The 15,846-nt window shown below is 46.3% G+C and overlaps 1 protein-coding gene across 3 annotated transcripts in view; it reads right to left on the bottom strand.

Moving 5' to 3' along the window:
- CLUAP1 (clusterin associated protein 1) overlaps window positions 1–15,316 on the bottom strand; it is a 229,824-nt gene extending 214,508 nt beyond the window's left edge. Inside the window, exons 1-2 of one of the 3 annotated variants that reach the window (XM_029576921.1) lie at window positions 15,127–15,316; window positions 3,270–3,381 (exon numbers count right to left, since the gene is read on the bottom strand). In XM_029576921.1, coding sequence (XP_029432781.1) covers window positions 3,270–3,381; window positions 15,127–15,148 — 134 coding nt within the window. In that variant the 5' untranslated portion in view covers window positions 15,149–15,316. Of the gene's footprint in view, window positions 1–3,269; window positions 3,382–14,882; window positions 14,927–14,987; window positions 15,105–15,126 lie in introns of those variants that run through there. The other 2 variants (XM_029576920.1, XM_029576922.1) reach the window with 2 other exon arrangements.
- Window positions 15,317–15,846: the final 530 nt, after the last annotated feature.

Genomic DNA, 15,846 nt, shown 5'->3' with positions numbered 1-15,846 from the left:
GCCGAAGCCACAGTGCGCAAGGATGCCCGAAGAAGATCATACAAGGCATCCACGGTGTAAGCCACAGCTGCCTCCACGCAATCTGCCTGCTCCGCTTCCGCTGGAGGCAACTCCTGCGTGGTGAGCAACCGTTGCACCCAACGAAGAGTCGCCCTTTGCATGAGGCTACTGCAGACCGCCGCCTTAACGCAAAGCGCCGCCTTAACGCAAAGGCGCCGCCTTAACGCAAAGCGCCGAGACCTCAAAAATCCTCTTAAGAAGGACCTCCAGCTTCCTATCCTGAAGATCCTTAAGAGCGGCAGCCCTTGCAATCGGAATGGTCGCCCGCTTAGTGATAGCTGAAACGTCCGCATCCACTTTTGGGACCCTAAGGACAGCCAAGGACTCGTCTGGCAGTGGGTAGAGCTTCTCCATGGCTCACCCCACCCGAAGGCTGGCCTCGGGAGCCTCCTCGGGTCAGGAGTTGTAGTAGCATAGGGTGAAAAGGAAAAGCTTTAGGAGGGGCCCAAAGCCCCGAGAGAACGGGCAGCCTCCGAGCTCGGCTGCAGCGCCTCAATACCGAACTCTGTCAGAACACGAGGGATTAAATGATCAAGCTCCTCCCTCCGAAATAATCTGAGGACCCTCGGGTCATCTCCCTCAACTGGGGAGGGCTCATCAACATCCCCGTCAATATCCACAAGGAGGGTCCAGCGAAGGGGGATCCGGTGGATCGGAAGACGGGATCCTGGAGAGATCCAAATCCGAATGGCCCGTCCTCCCCCTGGAGGAATCGGAACCCCCAGAAAGCCTAGCCACCTTCGCAGCCGGAGGTTCCTCAGCCTGTAACTCAGCCTCGGCCTCCAAAAACGCCTTGTGCATTAAAAGCATAAATTTGGAAGAAAAGGGAAGCTGCCCCTTTAAGGCTCCCCCCCCCCCCCCCCCGCAGGGGGGTCAGAGCTCTGAGGGGAGGCAGGCCCTGGGAGCCACTGTCTAACAGGGCTCAAATTCGGCGGGGAGAGCAGAGGAGGGATCTCCCCTCCCCTTACATCCAGCCCTACACTGGAGCGTGGCGGAGGCAAAATGGCCGCCGTTCCCACGCTAGACGGGGACGGGGCAGGCTGAGGCCGGCAGAGGCACGAATTCCTCCCTGTGCCACAGAAGCACACTGAAAAGACCCGCTGCTGCTCCCCGACGGTCCTTCCCCTCCCGGAAGGCACCGTGAACAAAGGCCATCGCGGGAGAGCTGTGCCACCGGCTCCCCGCATGCTGAACATGCCGAACCCTGCAGCATACCAGTGGAGGAGTGAGCATGAGGCTGAAAAAATTGGCGAAAATCGCCTCTCTGGAGCCCCGGGAAACCTGTGCGCACGGTAGAAAAATAACTTTTTTTTTTTTAACATGCTGACACGCAGCCACCCAGGGGAAAAACGCCCCTGGGACTTCAATCGTGGCACAGGCAGCCCCCTCCCTCCCTCCCCGAGGAATTATGCCGTCTCAAGGTGCAAGGAGGAGGGACCAGCCCACTGGTAAATCCCCCTACTCACCGGTAGAAGCAGCAGCTCCGGGAAAACGGCTAACGGGGTATCTAAACCCCAGCTGTGCCTCAACCAAGGCCGCAGCCTCGGGAGGACTGAGTCTGCTCACCTCCAGAAGAAAACTAACTACTTTTTTTTTTTTTTAAACAGCTTGATTTAGTCACTGATAGAAACAAACACCCTTAGGTCTTATAATTTCTAGTTTGCTTTGTTTTCTTTTTAAAGGATCAAGACCACAGGTTCTATCACCCACATCTGCTGGAGTCAGAGAAATACTGAAGGATCGCAGGTGGCACACCAGTGTAAGAGGGGGTGCCTTTCAGCTTTTTCTCTCTGACTCCATCTGCTGGAAAGGAGACACAGCCCAGCGGTCTGGACTGATCCTGGTACGTACAGGGAACTATATATTTTTGCCAGTTTGAAAGGGGTGTTCTGTCCATCTAAAGACCCTATCCACCTGGGGGACTCTATTTTTCCAAGCCCAGGAGGGTAGAAGTGTATATAGATAGACAGTATATTGTATTTCCTGACTTTACTGGCAACCTATTTCACCACCATGTGCTTAGACAAGTCCAGCACCGGAAGAAGCCAACTCCCCAGAGACAGTACCTGATTGGACTAAAAGCAACGATCCCCATTGGTTACCGGAAGTAGAAAACATACCCAGGATGCGCATCAACATATTCCTATTGGACAATGCAAAACGTTTAAAAGTTTCGGACACAGAGCTCCGCTCTGAGAAGCAGCGCTGAATACCAAGTTGTAGCAGACCTGTTTCTCCAGGGAACAACTATTTCCTCTTTTCTTGTTCCGCTTTTTTATTGTCTCTGTCTTTCTATCAATAAATTTGCTTTTTAGATTGCAAAGCTGCCTGAAGTTGTCTTTCTGAGTCCCGCTATAAACAGAAGTTTCCCTGGTTCTGGTGCCGGAGATTCCTGCACAGATCGAGGAAAGAGACTGTAAAAGTGAAAAATTTTTCTCGACTGTAAAAGTGAAAAATTTCTTTCCTCAACTGTAAAAGTGAAAAATTCTGCGATGCTGTGGATTAAGTTGTTTTGCCATTTTACATACATTTTCAACAGTAAAGACTTCATTTTTGGACACTAACACAGTTTCCCCAAGGGTTTTATTTGATACACTCACCACACATTATACAGGTACCCCTCTCCCAGGGACGAGAACAAAGATATTAAAGGTCACCCTTAGCACTCGGGGCCTTGGAAGTAATCTTCCCACCCACTCGACAAAGAATCCAGGCCCTGGAAGTAAGAAACTGCGTTCAAGCTAGCCTGGTAAGGTTCCAGCCTCAAAGACTAAAACAAATTCTTTTATGGCCCTATCAGGTAGCAATCTGCACCCGGGGACAGGGTTACATATGCCTTAACAAAATTTACTTAGCAATTATTTGACATGCCCAAGATACCAAGGATATACTTATGATCAGATTTGGTTTGCAGGAGAATATTAAGGGGTTGGGGGAATCATAAATCAGGTTTTGAGATTTTGCTATTTTTATGAATGACACTGTATGGAAGCTTATAATATAAGAAAATGTTTGTACAATTTTACATGGTACACATAAGAACCAAGTGTACACATGACTATTTTGTACTTTTTTGTTTTAATAGAGTTTTACAAATAAATCTAAGTCTGATTACAGGAAGATTAAGTGACTTGCTTACAAGCAAGTTTCACAGTTTTCTCCTTTAACTAGGATGCATTGCCCACTCTTCTAGCAATGAAAACACTAACCTTTTTACAAGCCAGACAAGCACCTCTGATACCAATGGGAAGTTGGGTGTTCGGAAATTCTCCACAGAGATGAGGCGGGGATAACCCAGGGCCCTCATCATCTCAGTAAAATCTGGAAGACAGACACAGTTTCAGTTATTTAAACTGCAGAGGTAAATAAATGTAGTACTTAGGCAGACATACACATTTTATGTGCAGAAAAAGTGATTTGTGTACAAATTGTTTAAAAATATGAATGCAAAAATCAATACTTAAGAAAAGCAAATTTGCTTACCGTAAACGGTGTTTCCATAGATAGCAGGATGAATTAGCCATGCTGTCATGGGAACTGTCCATCAGGGCCCAGGAGACGGAGCTTCTGAGTAGAACACAGAGCTCTGCTCTGTGCGGCTGCGCGTGCCTTCCCGCGCAGAAAAAGTCTCTCCTCAGTCTGTGATTTAGTAGCGTACACACGTAAGTGGTAGTCTATCCAGGGAGGCGGGTGGGTCAGCATGGCTAATTCATCCTGCTATCTACGGAAACACCGTTTACGGTAAGCAAACTTGCTTTTTCCCCGTTGATAGCAGGGCTGAATTAGCCATGCTGTCATGGGAGTCCTAAGCTCCCCAATCACGCACACAGGTATTTAGTAAGGTATTATGCGTGATGTACGAGCGTGGATAGTCAAGTAAAGTTTTAGGTGGACATAGTTTGTAGAATAACTCGTCCGAGTTTAACATCTTCTGTTGCCTGTTCATCCAGACAGTAGTGAGATGTGAGCGTATGTACAGATGACCAGGTGGCCGCCTTGCAAATGTCTATGGCCGCCACATGGCGTAGATGGGTCAGGGAGGCCGATACTGCCCTCACTTGATGTGCATTAGGTTGGGAAGGCAGGGTTAAGTTTTGTTTTGTGTAACAGAATTGAATGCATTGGGTGATCCAGCTACATATGGTCCGTTTTGCTACCGGAAGACCAGGAGCATTCGGGTTGAAAGAGACAAATAGTTGATAGGCTCTGGACTCGGATTGCATCCTTTGCTTATAATATACTAGTGCTCTCTTGTAATCCAATGTGTGCAATAATCTTTCCCTATCATTTTGGTGAGGCTTGGGAAAGAATGTTGGTAATTCGATTGATTGATTGATTGGTTCCCCCCCCCCGTACCCCCCACCACAGCCCACCTCTTTCCCTTCCCCCTCCCTCCGCTCCCATTCCATTTATACCCCTCCCGCAATCTCTTTACACACCTCATCCAACTTTGAGACCCTCCCCCCCCCCACTAATCCCCCCCTCTAACACCCACCGTCCTCCTTGTTTAAATGTTTATCCTGGCTATACGTACAGTCTCTCCTGTTTAACCGTTTATTCTGGTTACTTGTACCCCCACAAGGCTTTCCGCCACTAGTTTATTAAAGTTCGCTCCCTAATTTCTCGTTACCCTGTAACCTTATTTCCAACCCCAGTTATTGTTAAATGTAAAACTTAGTTCTAACCACAATTATTGTTAAATGTAAAATAGTACGACCTCTAGTCGTACTATTCCAATTGTTGCCATGTGAACCGATGTGATGTACGCCAACGAATGTCGGTATATAAAAGCAAATAAATAAATAAAATAAAGTGGATCTGGCTGACCACTTTTGGAAGAAAAGAAGGATGTGTGCGAAGTACCACCTTGTTGTGAAAGAATTGCATATATGGGCTGTAGTGTACTAAAGCCTGCAGTTTGCTGACTCTGCGTGCAGATGTTAAGGCAATGAGAAACACTACTTTCCAGGTAAGATATTTAATATGCGCCTCCTCCATTGGTTCAAAGGGGGGTACCATTAGTTGTTCTAGTAAGACATTCAGATTCCATGGTATCGGCAGCTTGGAAATCGGGGGCCGGAGGTGAGTCAGCCCTTTCAGGAAACGGGAGACACAGGGTTGGACAGATGGGCTGTCCTTTATACGGTCGATGGTAGGCCGCTATCGCATTAAGATGCACTCTGATCGAAGAGGTTGCTAGTCCCGTAGCATATAACGAGTGCAGATAGTCCAACAACTTTTCAGGTGCACAGTCTAATGGAGGTATACCATTTGCAGAGCACCAGGATGAATATCGCTTCCATTTGAAGCTATAATTTCTTCGCGTGGATGGTTTTCTCGAGGCGAGAAGCACAGTTTGTGCGGAGACTGATATTCCCTGCTCCTTTAAGAGGAGCTGCTCAAATCTCCATGCTGTCAAATGTAGCAATTTGTGCATGGGGTGGAGCACTGTGCCTTGTTCCTGCGTCAACAGATCCCTGCGATCTAGTAAGTTTCTCAATTGCGCTATGGACAAGTGTAGAAGGTGGGTATACCACGGTTGTCAGGGCCATGCTGGCGCTATCAGAATTAACTGTGCTGCGTCGCTTATACACTTTTATAACGTTCTGGTAATGAGGGGTATTGGAGGAAACGCATACATTAGAGTTTCTGTCCATGGAAGAAGGAACGCATCGCATCCTGAGACGTTAGATGAGGGCTGGCCCAGACGGAAAAAAAGACGAGGGATCTTCGCGTTGAGTTCTGTCGCAAAGAGGTCGATCGTTGGGCGTCCCCATTGCTCGAACAACATTTCTGATACTTGCTGATTGAGTGACCATTTGTGAGGGAAGAATATTCGATTCAGATGGTCGGCTTGAGTGTTGATGGCTCCCGGTAGGTACGTCGCTTGTAGATGAATGGAGTGATGCGACGCATGGTCCAGAATCTGTAAGGTTTCCCGGCAGAGGGACCATGAACCGGACCCTCCTTGTTTGTTGATGTAGTACATGGCTACTTGATTGTCTGTGTAGACCATGACTCACCGGCCTCTTAAGTGCGGATGGAATGTTTGAAGAGCATTTTGTATTGCTCAGAGTTCGAGTAGATTGATCTGTAGATTCCGTTCTGCTGGGGACCAGAGGCCTTGTGTTTGCAGGTGGTCCAAATGAGCTCCACACCCCTTGCGAGAGGCATTGGTGGTCAGAACTGTATTGTGGGGGGTATAGTGAATAATGCCCCTCTCGTTAGTGTTGCTGGCTGGAGCCACCACGTTATATCCTGTAGCATGGACCGAGTTAGTCGCACTCGGGTTGTTAATGCCTGGGAGTGCTGTTTCCACTGTCCTTTGAGACCCCATTGTAGTCGACGCATGTGGAGTCGGGTGTTTGGGACCGTATGAATGGCTGCCGCCATGTGACCCAGAAGTATTAGGATCTGTCGCGCTGAGGACTGTTTAAGCAATCGAATTGAGCGTAAAATACGTCGCATCTCTAGTCTCCGCTCTGCGGGAAGAAAAGCTCTGGTGCGGAGGATATCCAGACACGCCCCAATGAATTGAAGAGATTGCGTCAGTACCATATTGGATTTCTGTTGGTTGACCAGTATACCCAAACAATGGAGGCATTGCAGCGTTTGGTGAAGGTACTCTATGAGGGACTGCGGGGACGAGGCCACTAAGAGCCAGTCATCCAGCTAAAGAAAGAGTTTGATGCCGACAGCCATGCACTTGGTGAAGACCCTGGGGCTGACGAGAGGCCAAAGGGTAGTACTCTGTATCGGAAGTGTCGGTCCCGAAATTGTAAAGAGAGGTACCGCCACGAAGAGCGGTGGATAGGGATATGTGTGTAAGCATCTTTCAGATCTATTGAGCACATCCGGTCTTTGGGTTGCAGAAGTGGTAATATGGTCTTTAGGGAGACCATTTTGAATTTTTGATGAGATGCTTGTTCAGCTACCGCAGATCCAGAATTGGACGTTGTCCTCCTGTCTTCTTGGGAATCAGGAAATAAGGTGAATAAAGCCCTGTATGATGAGCATGTAGAGGAATCCGTTGGTTTGCTCGTTGTTGTAGTAGGGATGAGATTTCCTGTGTCAATTGTTGTGGTTGACCTGGAATTCGATTGGGAATGAGGTGTGGTAGAATGGGTTTTTCGCGGAAATGGAGTTGATATCCCTGGTTTATTATTTCTAGAACCCATAGATCTGTAGTTATGGAATCCCAGCATGGAAGGCATAAGGTGAGCCTTCCTGGGGGGTGCAGTAGCAGTGATGATGTCGGCGGTATTAAAAAGACGAGGCTGGCTTGGCTGGCTGCTGAGGTTGTTGCGCCGGTGTCCTCTGTTGTCTTACCCTGCCCCTCCTCGCCTGAAGATGTGGTGGTGTAGTTCTTTGTGGTGGATTGTAAGGAGTAGAACGAAATTGTTGGTATTGCCTATAGGGCCGTCTTTGACATTGTTGCCTGCGGTTAGCGGAGTAATATCTCCTTTGCGCAGCAAAAGAGGAGGTCAACGACTGGACAGCTATTGTTTGGTCTTTCAAATTTGCTACAGTTTCTTGGAACTTGTCTCCAAATAGGTTTTCGCCCTTGCATAGGATGTTCGCTAGACGCTCATGCAGCTCTTCCCTAATAGCGCTGGAACGGAGCCAGGCCATTCGGCGGGCGGCGATGGCTGAAGTGGATGAATGAGTCGATGACTCGAACGACTCGTATACCGTCTGGAGAAGGTGTCGAATCCCTTCCTCGAGGTTTTGTATCGGTTGGCTTATGGCCAGTGTCTCTGGATCAGGCAGAGCTGTCTTCAGGGTCTGCAGATTTTCGTATAAATATTGTACCAGATAGAATTGGTATTGGCCAATTCTGGAGGACAGCATAGCTGATTGATATGCCTTCTTACCATATTCATCCAGGATTCGTTGGTCTTTTCCTGGAGGTGTTTGGCACGCTGCATTGTGGATTCCACAACCAACGAAGCATGTGGCAGCTGCATTGTGGAATAGAATTTTGATTTTTGCATGCAAAATTTTAGGTCAGTCTTTTTGGAGACCGGTGGAATAGTGTATGGAGTCTCCCAGGATTTTTCCAGGTCAGAGTCCAATACAGCGTGGGATGGCAATGAAGTGGGCTCAGCCGGAACATCAAATATTTTAAGAAGGCCGAGCGTCTCCGCTCTAGGGTCCTGTAATATTTGGACTTGTAGGTTAAGAACCTTCCCCATCTTGTCCAGGAATTTGGGGTATGCGAGGTCTTCTGGAGGTGAATAAGGTTCAGGATTAACCTCTGGAGGATCAGAGGGATATCCGGTGGATGATGCAGTTGATGATGGAGGAGAATCTGAATCTGTTTTTACTGAAGATTGCTCCCGTTCCAAGGTTCTAGGTGTATGTGATGGTCCTGGAGGAGACAGGTTTCATGTCCTTTCCGGCGACGAACCTTGTTGAGGTGATGTTGGTAATGTACCCATAGGGGATGACGGTATTTGAAACGAGGATTGCAGGGTCTCGAAAAGTCATGATAGGGCCGATAACTGAAAAAAATGCCTCTTTGGTTTTTGGTGGCATACTCTGTGTGCCATGAGTGTCCACGTGCAGGGGTGACGGATCAACTGCAGTTACACCTGTTTTCCGTTTCTTTACAGGTGTTTGGGGCGAGAGTTCCTCTCTATTTTGAGGAGATCGTGATGCATGATGTTGTCTCGGGGAGGAGGAATAGGATGAGGATGTAATCCTTACATATTCCCCTTCCGACTGCGGTCCCAAAGTACGTGTTTCACTTCTGGAGGAGAAGAGCTGGTCCGAGAATCGGGAGCTATGGAGACTCAGGGGAGGAGGGTATGAAATAAGAATTCCTGCTCCCTCCAAGGATATTGAAGATGGCAGGTCGCTGCCCATGGGTTTTGTTATTGCAGGACTCTTGGTACTCTGTGGAGTCGTCTTTGTGTGTTTAGATTTGTCATATATCGATTTTAATGAATGTGGAGTGGAAGCGGAGACCTGAGACAATTTAATTGGTTGCTGTTTCGAAGCTGGCTCTTTTTGTGTCAAACTTGACGCTTTCTGCATCGATTTTTGGTGTTTGTGCGTCGATGTGGACACTCCCTGCGCTGACTTCGATGTTTCCCGTGTCGATCCCGACGCGTCCTGCGTCGATGCCAAAGCATCGCGCGTTGTTGGTGTTCTGTTGATTTCGATTTTTCATGCGTTGGTATTTTGTGCCTCGACGCAGCTTCCCTGGACGGCATCGATGTGTCAGAACGGGTCGATTTTGGCGTCGACGGGGCGGATTGCTTCGGTCGGATCCCCAACCCATGTTGTGATATCGATGCCCTCGAAGCACCTGCGTCCCCTGTTTTTCGCGGCCTCGGCTCTTGCGAGTGGCTCTGCGATGTGTGCGTCTTTGAGTCGTGGCTAGAGAGGCCTTGACTCTGGGCTCTATGTTCTCCCGGCCATCCTCCAGTCCTGGAGGTGGAAGGCTCCACGGACGCTGCTCTCTTTACCTTGGAGGTCGTATGCTGTCTCGGACCCGGTGACAAGTGCGCCTCTAACGGAGGGGCATTGGGGTTCAATTGTGCTTCTCTTAGGGCTTGAATTTTATGGGCCCTTTGAGTCATGGCTCGCGGCAACATCCTGCCGCAATGTTGGCAAGCAGCCTGCTGATGGTGCGGTCCTAGGCAGCGGTAGCAGCTATCATGTCCATCGGTAATGGACATGATTTTGCCGCAGCCGCAGGGTTTAAACCCTGGAAGCCTAGGAGACGGTTTCTGTGCCATTTGTCTTTGTTTTTAATGCTAGGTCTGAGGAGAAAACTAGCTGACTGAGGAGAGACTGTTTTTCTGTGCGGGAAGGCACGCACAGCCGCACAGAGCAAAGCTCTGTGTTCTACTCAGAAGCTCCGCCTCCTGGGCCCTGATGGACAGTTCCCATGACAGCATGGCTAATTCAACCCTGCTATCAACGGGAAAAAATAATTATACTTATTCAATTAATTTTAATCAAAACTCAAATAATGTCAATTACAAAATTACAATTCAAAAATTCAACACACATATATAATCATCAAAAATACATATCATCACAAGAAGGGTCCACAGGCACAAACTACAGACCAAAAACAAAACAAAAAAATGTATATATACACTCCCTAAAAAACCCTCTGAGTTCATCCAAAAATACTTGTGTGATAACCCAAATAGATCCCCAATATCTCAGACCAAAGCTGATAAATAGAGTTGAAGAAAGGCAGCTCTCTCCAGGAACTGCAATCACATTCATTGCCCAGCAAGTGGAGGACATCAAAACAAGAGATAGCAGTGACTATACCAGCCCAACATGTTTTGCACCCAGCTTCTTCAGAGGAATATCATCACTGCATTAAAACATGTGTCTTCATAAACAACTACACTGATGTGATAACATGTGTCTTACTCCAAAATGACACATGCGCCCTTAACGGTACTCTCCTGTGTTCTCTCTTACTTAAGACAACAAAAAACCGCTAATAGCACCATCTTGTTGGAAAACTGTGCTCATACATTTTATTGTAAACCGATGTGATGTTCCAACAAACATCGGTATAGAAAAGCAAATAAATAAATCTCTATTCCTGAGGCAAACCTATCCCTGCCCCAAACTGCTTCTCCAGTTCAACATTTGCGGCAGCTAGTCTGTAACCGATAAGTGTAAACCCAAGAGATAAGTCATCATTAAAATGTCATCTTTTAACTTTCTTACATAAAACTCTCTCACTGTTTTTCAATCTATTAAGTAAAAGCAGCATGAAGAAACTGTCACTAAGTTTCAAAACCATTGCTTTTTTCACAATTGTAGGAACACATATATATAAGGTAGCTTGCAAAAAACATTTGACCTCCTAAAAAGTCAGATTTGTTTGGAATACAAATGACACTTACACAGATTGTTCCAGATAGTATGTTTATTGCAAACTAGTATGCTCTTAAAGTACATTTTCAAAGTTACAATTCATTATTTCTCTGCATTTTTTGTAAAATAAAATTAAAAACTGAAAAATGCTACTTGCATAAGTATTCAAACCATGTGCTGTGGAAGCTCCAAGATTATACAGATTAAAGATATTTCCCTAACAATTGGCTTACAATTGGTCTCTACCTGTGAATCAATAAAAAAGGTCAGCTTTTCTGTATAAAAGACTCCCTGATTCCAGTACCATTGGTCAGACTATGAATCTGAAGGAAAGCAGTGAAAAGAGCATTCTAAGGAAGTTAAAGATAGTTACAGACATGCACAAGATAGGAAAAGGCTACAAAATAATATTCAAGTGCTTGGATATCCCAGTGACCATTGTTGGATCAATTGTGAGGAAATGGCATCATACCAACCAGACACTGCCTAGATAAGGCCGACCTCAAAACAGCGTCAGAGCATAAAAATACTAGAAGTTGCCATACTGGGTCAGACCAAGAATACATCAAGCTCAGCATCCCGTTTCCAATAGTGGCCAATCTGGGTTACAAGTACCTGGCAAGTACCCAAAAACTAAGTAGATCCCATGCTACTGATGCCAGTAATAGCAGTGGCTATTCCTAAGTAAACTTGATTAATAGCAGTTAATGGACTTCTCCACCTGGAATTTGTTGCCAGAGAAGGTAGTTAGTGCAGTTAGTGTAGCTGGGTTCAAAAAAGGTTTGGATAAGTTCTTGGAGGAGAAGTCCATTAATGGCTATTAATCAATTATACTTAGGGAATAGCCACTGCTATTAATTGCATCAATAGCATGGGTTCTTCTTAGTGTTTGGGTAATTGCCAGGTTCTTGTGGCCTGGTTTTTGGCCTCTGTTGGAAACAGGATGCTGGGCTTGATGGACCCTTGGTCTGTCCCAGCATGGCAATTTCTTATGTTCTTATACAAACCTTTCTTTTACCCAGCTACACAGTTAGGGTTTAAATACTTATGCAAGCAGCATTTTTCAGTTTTTAATTTTATTTTACAAAAGGTTTTACAGTTAACATAAAGCTCTTGGAGAAGTCCATTAACTGTTATTAATCAAGTAGACTTAGGGAATAGCCACTGCTATTACTGGCATTAGAAGACTTATGAAGGAAGCCACAAAGAAGCCAATATTCCCTTTGAAGGAGCTATAGAGTTCAGTGGCTGAGACTGGAGTAGAAGTGCTCCAGTCAGCCATATCAAGAGCTCTGCATACAACTGGCCTGCATAGGATGGTGGCTAGAAAGAAGCCATTATTGAAGAAAACTCATATCAAAGCATGTCTAGAGTTTGCCAGACAGCATCAGATTGACCCAGCTAAAATGTGGGATAAGGTTTTGTGGTCAAATGAGACAAAAATGGAGCATTTTGGTCAAAATTCAAAACACTATGGGGCAGATTTTCAAAGGGTCATGCACGTAAGATATGCGCGTAACCCACGAAAAGCTGCCCCTTCCACCCCCTGCGCGCGCCGAGCCTATCTATGCAAGATAGGCTCGGTGGCGCGCACAAGCCCCGGGGCTTTCCTAGGGGGGCATGTCGCAGCCGGCACGTCATCGGGGGGTGTTTTGGGGGTGGGGTTGCGGGCGTGGTTCTGGCCCAGGGGCATGGCCGCGGCCTCCGGACCAGCCCCCAGACTGGAACATGGTGTGCTGGCAGCCGGCCGGCCGGCGTAACTTGTAAAATAAAGGTGGGGGGGGGGGGAAATTAGTTAGGGCTGGGGGGTGGGTTAGATAGGGGAAGGGAGGGGAAGGTGGGGGGGCCGGAAGGAAAGTTCCCTCCGAGGCCGCTCCAATGTCGGAGCAGCCTCGGAGGGAACGGAGGATGGCTGCGCGGCTTGGCGCGCACAGGCTGCCGATTTTGCGCAGCCTTGCGCTCGCTGACCCTGTATTTTATAACATTCACGTGGTAGCTCACGCATGTTATAAAATCGGGAGTAGATTTGTTCGCGCCGGGTTGCGCGAACAAATCTACTCCCGCGCGCACCTTTTAAAATCTACCCCTATGTGTGGCGCAAACCTAACACTACCCATTCCTCAACAAATACCATCCCAATAGCATCATGTTGTAGTGGATATTTTCTCTCAGCAGGGACTGGTCATCTTGTTAAAATTGAAAGGCGGATGGATGGTGCAACATAAGGAGATACTGCAAGACATCCTGCCTCATTCTGCTAAAAAACTAAATCTTGGGAGAAAGTTCACCGTTCAGCAGGACAATGATCCCAACCACAAGGCCAAAGCAACACAAGAGTGGTTGAACAAAAAGGTGAATGCTTTACAATGGCCAAGTCAATGTCCAGTTCTCAATCCAATCGAGAATCTGTGGTAGTATTTGAAAACTACATTTCAGAAGCATCATCCAATCAACCTGAATAACCTGGAGCAAATCTGCCAAGAAGAATGGGCAAAAGTCACTCCCAAACAGTGGCAAAGCTGCTAGAAACTTACTCCAGCAGACTTAAAGCTGTTATTGCAGCAAAAGGTGGTCATATCAAGAACTAATTTGAAAGGGTTGAATACTTATGCAAGCAGCATTTTTCAGTTTTTCATTTTATTTTACAAACAATGCAGAGAAATAATGAATTGTGACTTTGAAAATTTACTTTAAGATCATACTGGTTTGCAATAAACATACTGTCTGTACACTCTGTGTCATTTGTAATCCACACAAATCTGCTGACTTTTTAGGAGGTCAAATACTTTTGCAAACCACTATATATACTCACATATGCACTCATTATGTCACATTCTCCAATTCTGATTTCACATCCTATTTTCTTCAGTTGTAGTATTCTGAGTTTTTTTTTCTCCTCACAGTTTGTTGGTTTTATACAGTAATTAGAAAAAAAACTTATAAAGATCAATTTAAAAAATGGAATCTGCTAATCATATCACATATTACTTTCATGAAATAAATCAGTCACTTTAAAAAAGCACAATCAATTTTAAAACGCCAATGTATTATTAAAACAGAACTCCACTGAAATGTATTTCATCCTAATCCTGGAATGCTGAAAGCACCTCTCCTAGAGGTGCTATTTTATTCTCTGGTAGACAAGAAAACGGCCTCTCAATTTTTACAGCAACTGTGCAATCTGTAAATTTCTCCAGCAACCTGCCTTGAAAATAACATATGATCTTGACATCCACCTCCCCAACTTTGTACCACATACATTAAAGAGCTGCAAAATCCGGTGTCCCTGCCCACAGGGATGGTAACTTTAATACCGGTGCACAAGCACACTTGTACGCAGCCATTTTATAACATATGCACGTATATGCGTGAATGGTATAAACAGGCTGAACGCGCACACATATGTGCGCAAATGCTGCCTCTACCATGTAAGTGGGGGACTTTAATAAAAACGCACGCCAACGCAATTACCAGTTAAACCACTTTGTTCAAAGTTCATTCATGTAAGGTATGGACTTCCTTTTCCCCTTTTAACCCCAACCCTTAAAACTTTGCTGACATGCCTATATGTTTTTGTTTTAGGAGTTACATGCCATCCATAGCAGAAGCAAAGGTACACAGTAGGGAACACCAGCACGCATTTCATGTTAAAGTTCCAGCACATCCATCATCCACCTTTGCCCCATCACTTTTCTGGGCTCGATCACTTGTGCGCATGCAGGGAGATATGCGCATACATGGGAGACTTTTAAAATCTGCTCAGTGAGCGCTGACCGCACATGTCCAGGTTTTGACACACACCTGGCTTTTAAAATTCACCTATACTATATTCCAGTGCAATTGGGCCACTTGATTGTGAACCACGACAATTTTTCCCAGAGCATATATATATATATATATAGCTATGAAGCATCTAAAATCATAGTACTTTAAACAAGGTAATAAGTGTTGATAGTGCATTTTACTGGTTAAGATCATCGCTGTGCACACAGGTTTGTTTCACTCTTCTAGATACTCTCAGTCCTCTCGGCCAAACCTGCAACAGGAGACAATCAAACAGCTACACCTACTAGACAACATTTCACGCTCTGAACAGCAGGGAGACAAAGGCATCGCTCCTCCCTGACCAGCACTTGAACCTGCACGTTCCGCCCCCTCTTGGGCCCGAGTTTACTTCTAATAACAACAGTGAGCGACTGCGTCTCTTACTCCGGAGGTCTCGGAAAGACATGGCTTGGGATCCAAGGCTTGGTCGAGGGAGGCAGCAGGGACTCCGACCCCCACTCCCCGCCACAAAACGAGAGGCAGGGTGGAATCGCCAGTGGTTTTCAAAGACTTTGGTACCAGGGCAACGCTTCCCACCGTCTCTATGGTATCCGCACCAAAAAAAAAAAAAATTTAATTAATAAATAAAACGGTTACGGTGGCGCAGAGAGGGCAAAAGTAAAAGATCTCAAAGTGTTTACTCCCGGCCCGCAAGCAAGGGAGGGAAAAGAGGCTGGCTGAGGCGGGTAGACACGGCACATGGGCTGGGTTAGAAATGTGACCGTTAAGCGGGCTGAGAAGGCGCGCGCAAGGTTTTCCTTTCAGTTGTGTCGATACGGAGAGGAGCGCAGAGCAAACTCTGCAACCCGGGGGGAGGACTTAAACTCGTTTTGGTTTTGTGTAGGGGCGTTCTTAGGTACTTAAAAGACTCCCGGATTTAGGACAATAAACCCTTTAACCCCCTCCCAACATAAAATCCTATAAAAACACATAGGGGCCGATGCAATAAAGTATGCTCAGTCTAGTGCACAGGTTAGCCCGTAGTTGGACGCGCATTTTGGATGTGCTAGACTAACAATGTAGTGAGGGGTTTAGCGTGTCCAAAACGCGCGTCCAAACAAATGTGTAGCTAATAGCACTTCTCACGTGTAAATGCCATGTAGA

The sequence above is a fragment of the Rhinatrema bivittatum genome, chromosome 14 (assembly GCF_901001135.1).
Source record: "Rhinatrema bivittatum chromosome 14, aRhiBiv1.1, whole genome shotgun sequence".
NCBI lineage: Eukaryota > Metazoa > Chordata > Amphibia > Gymnophiona > Rhinatrematidae > Rhinatrema > Rhinatrema bivittatum.
The sequence above is the reverse complement of the archived record's forward strand: the minus strand, read 5'-3'. Positions and strand labels throughout refer to the sequence as shown.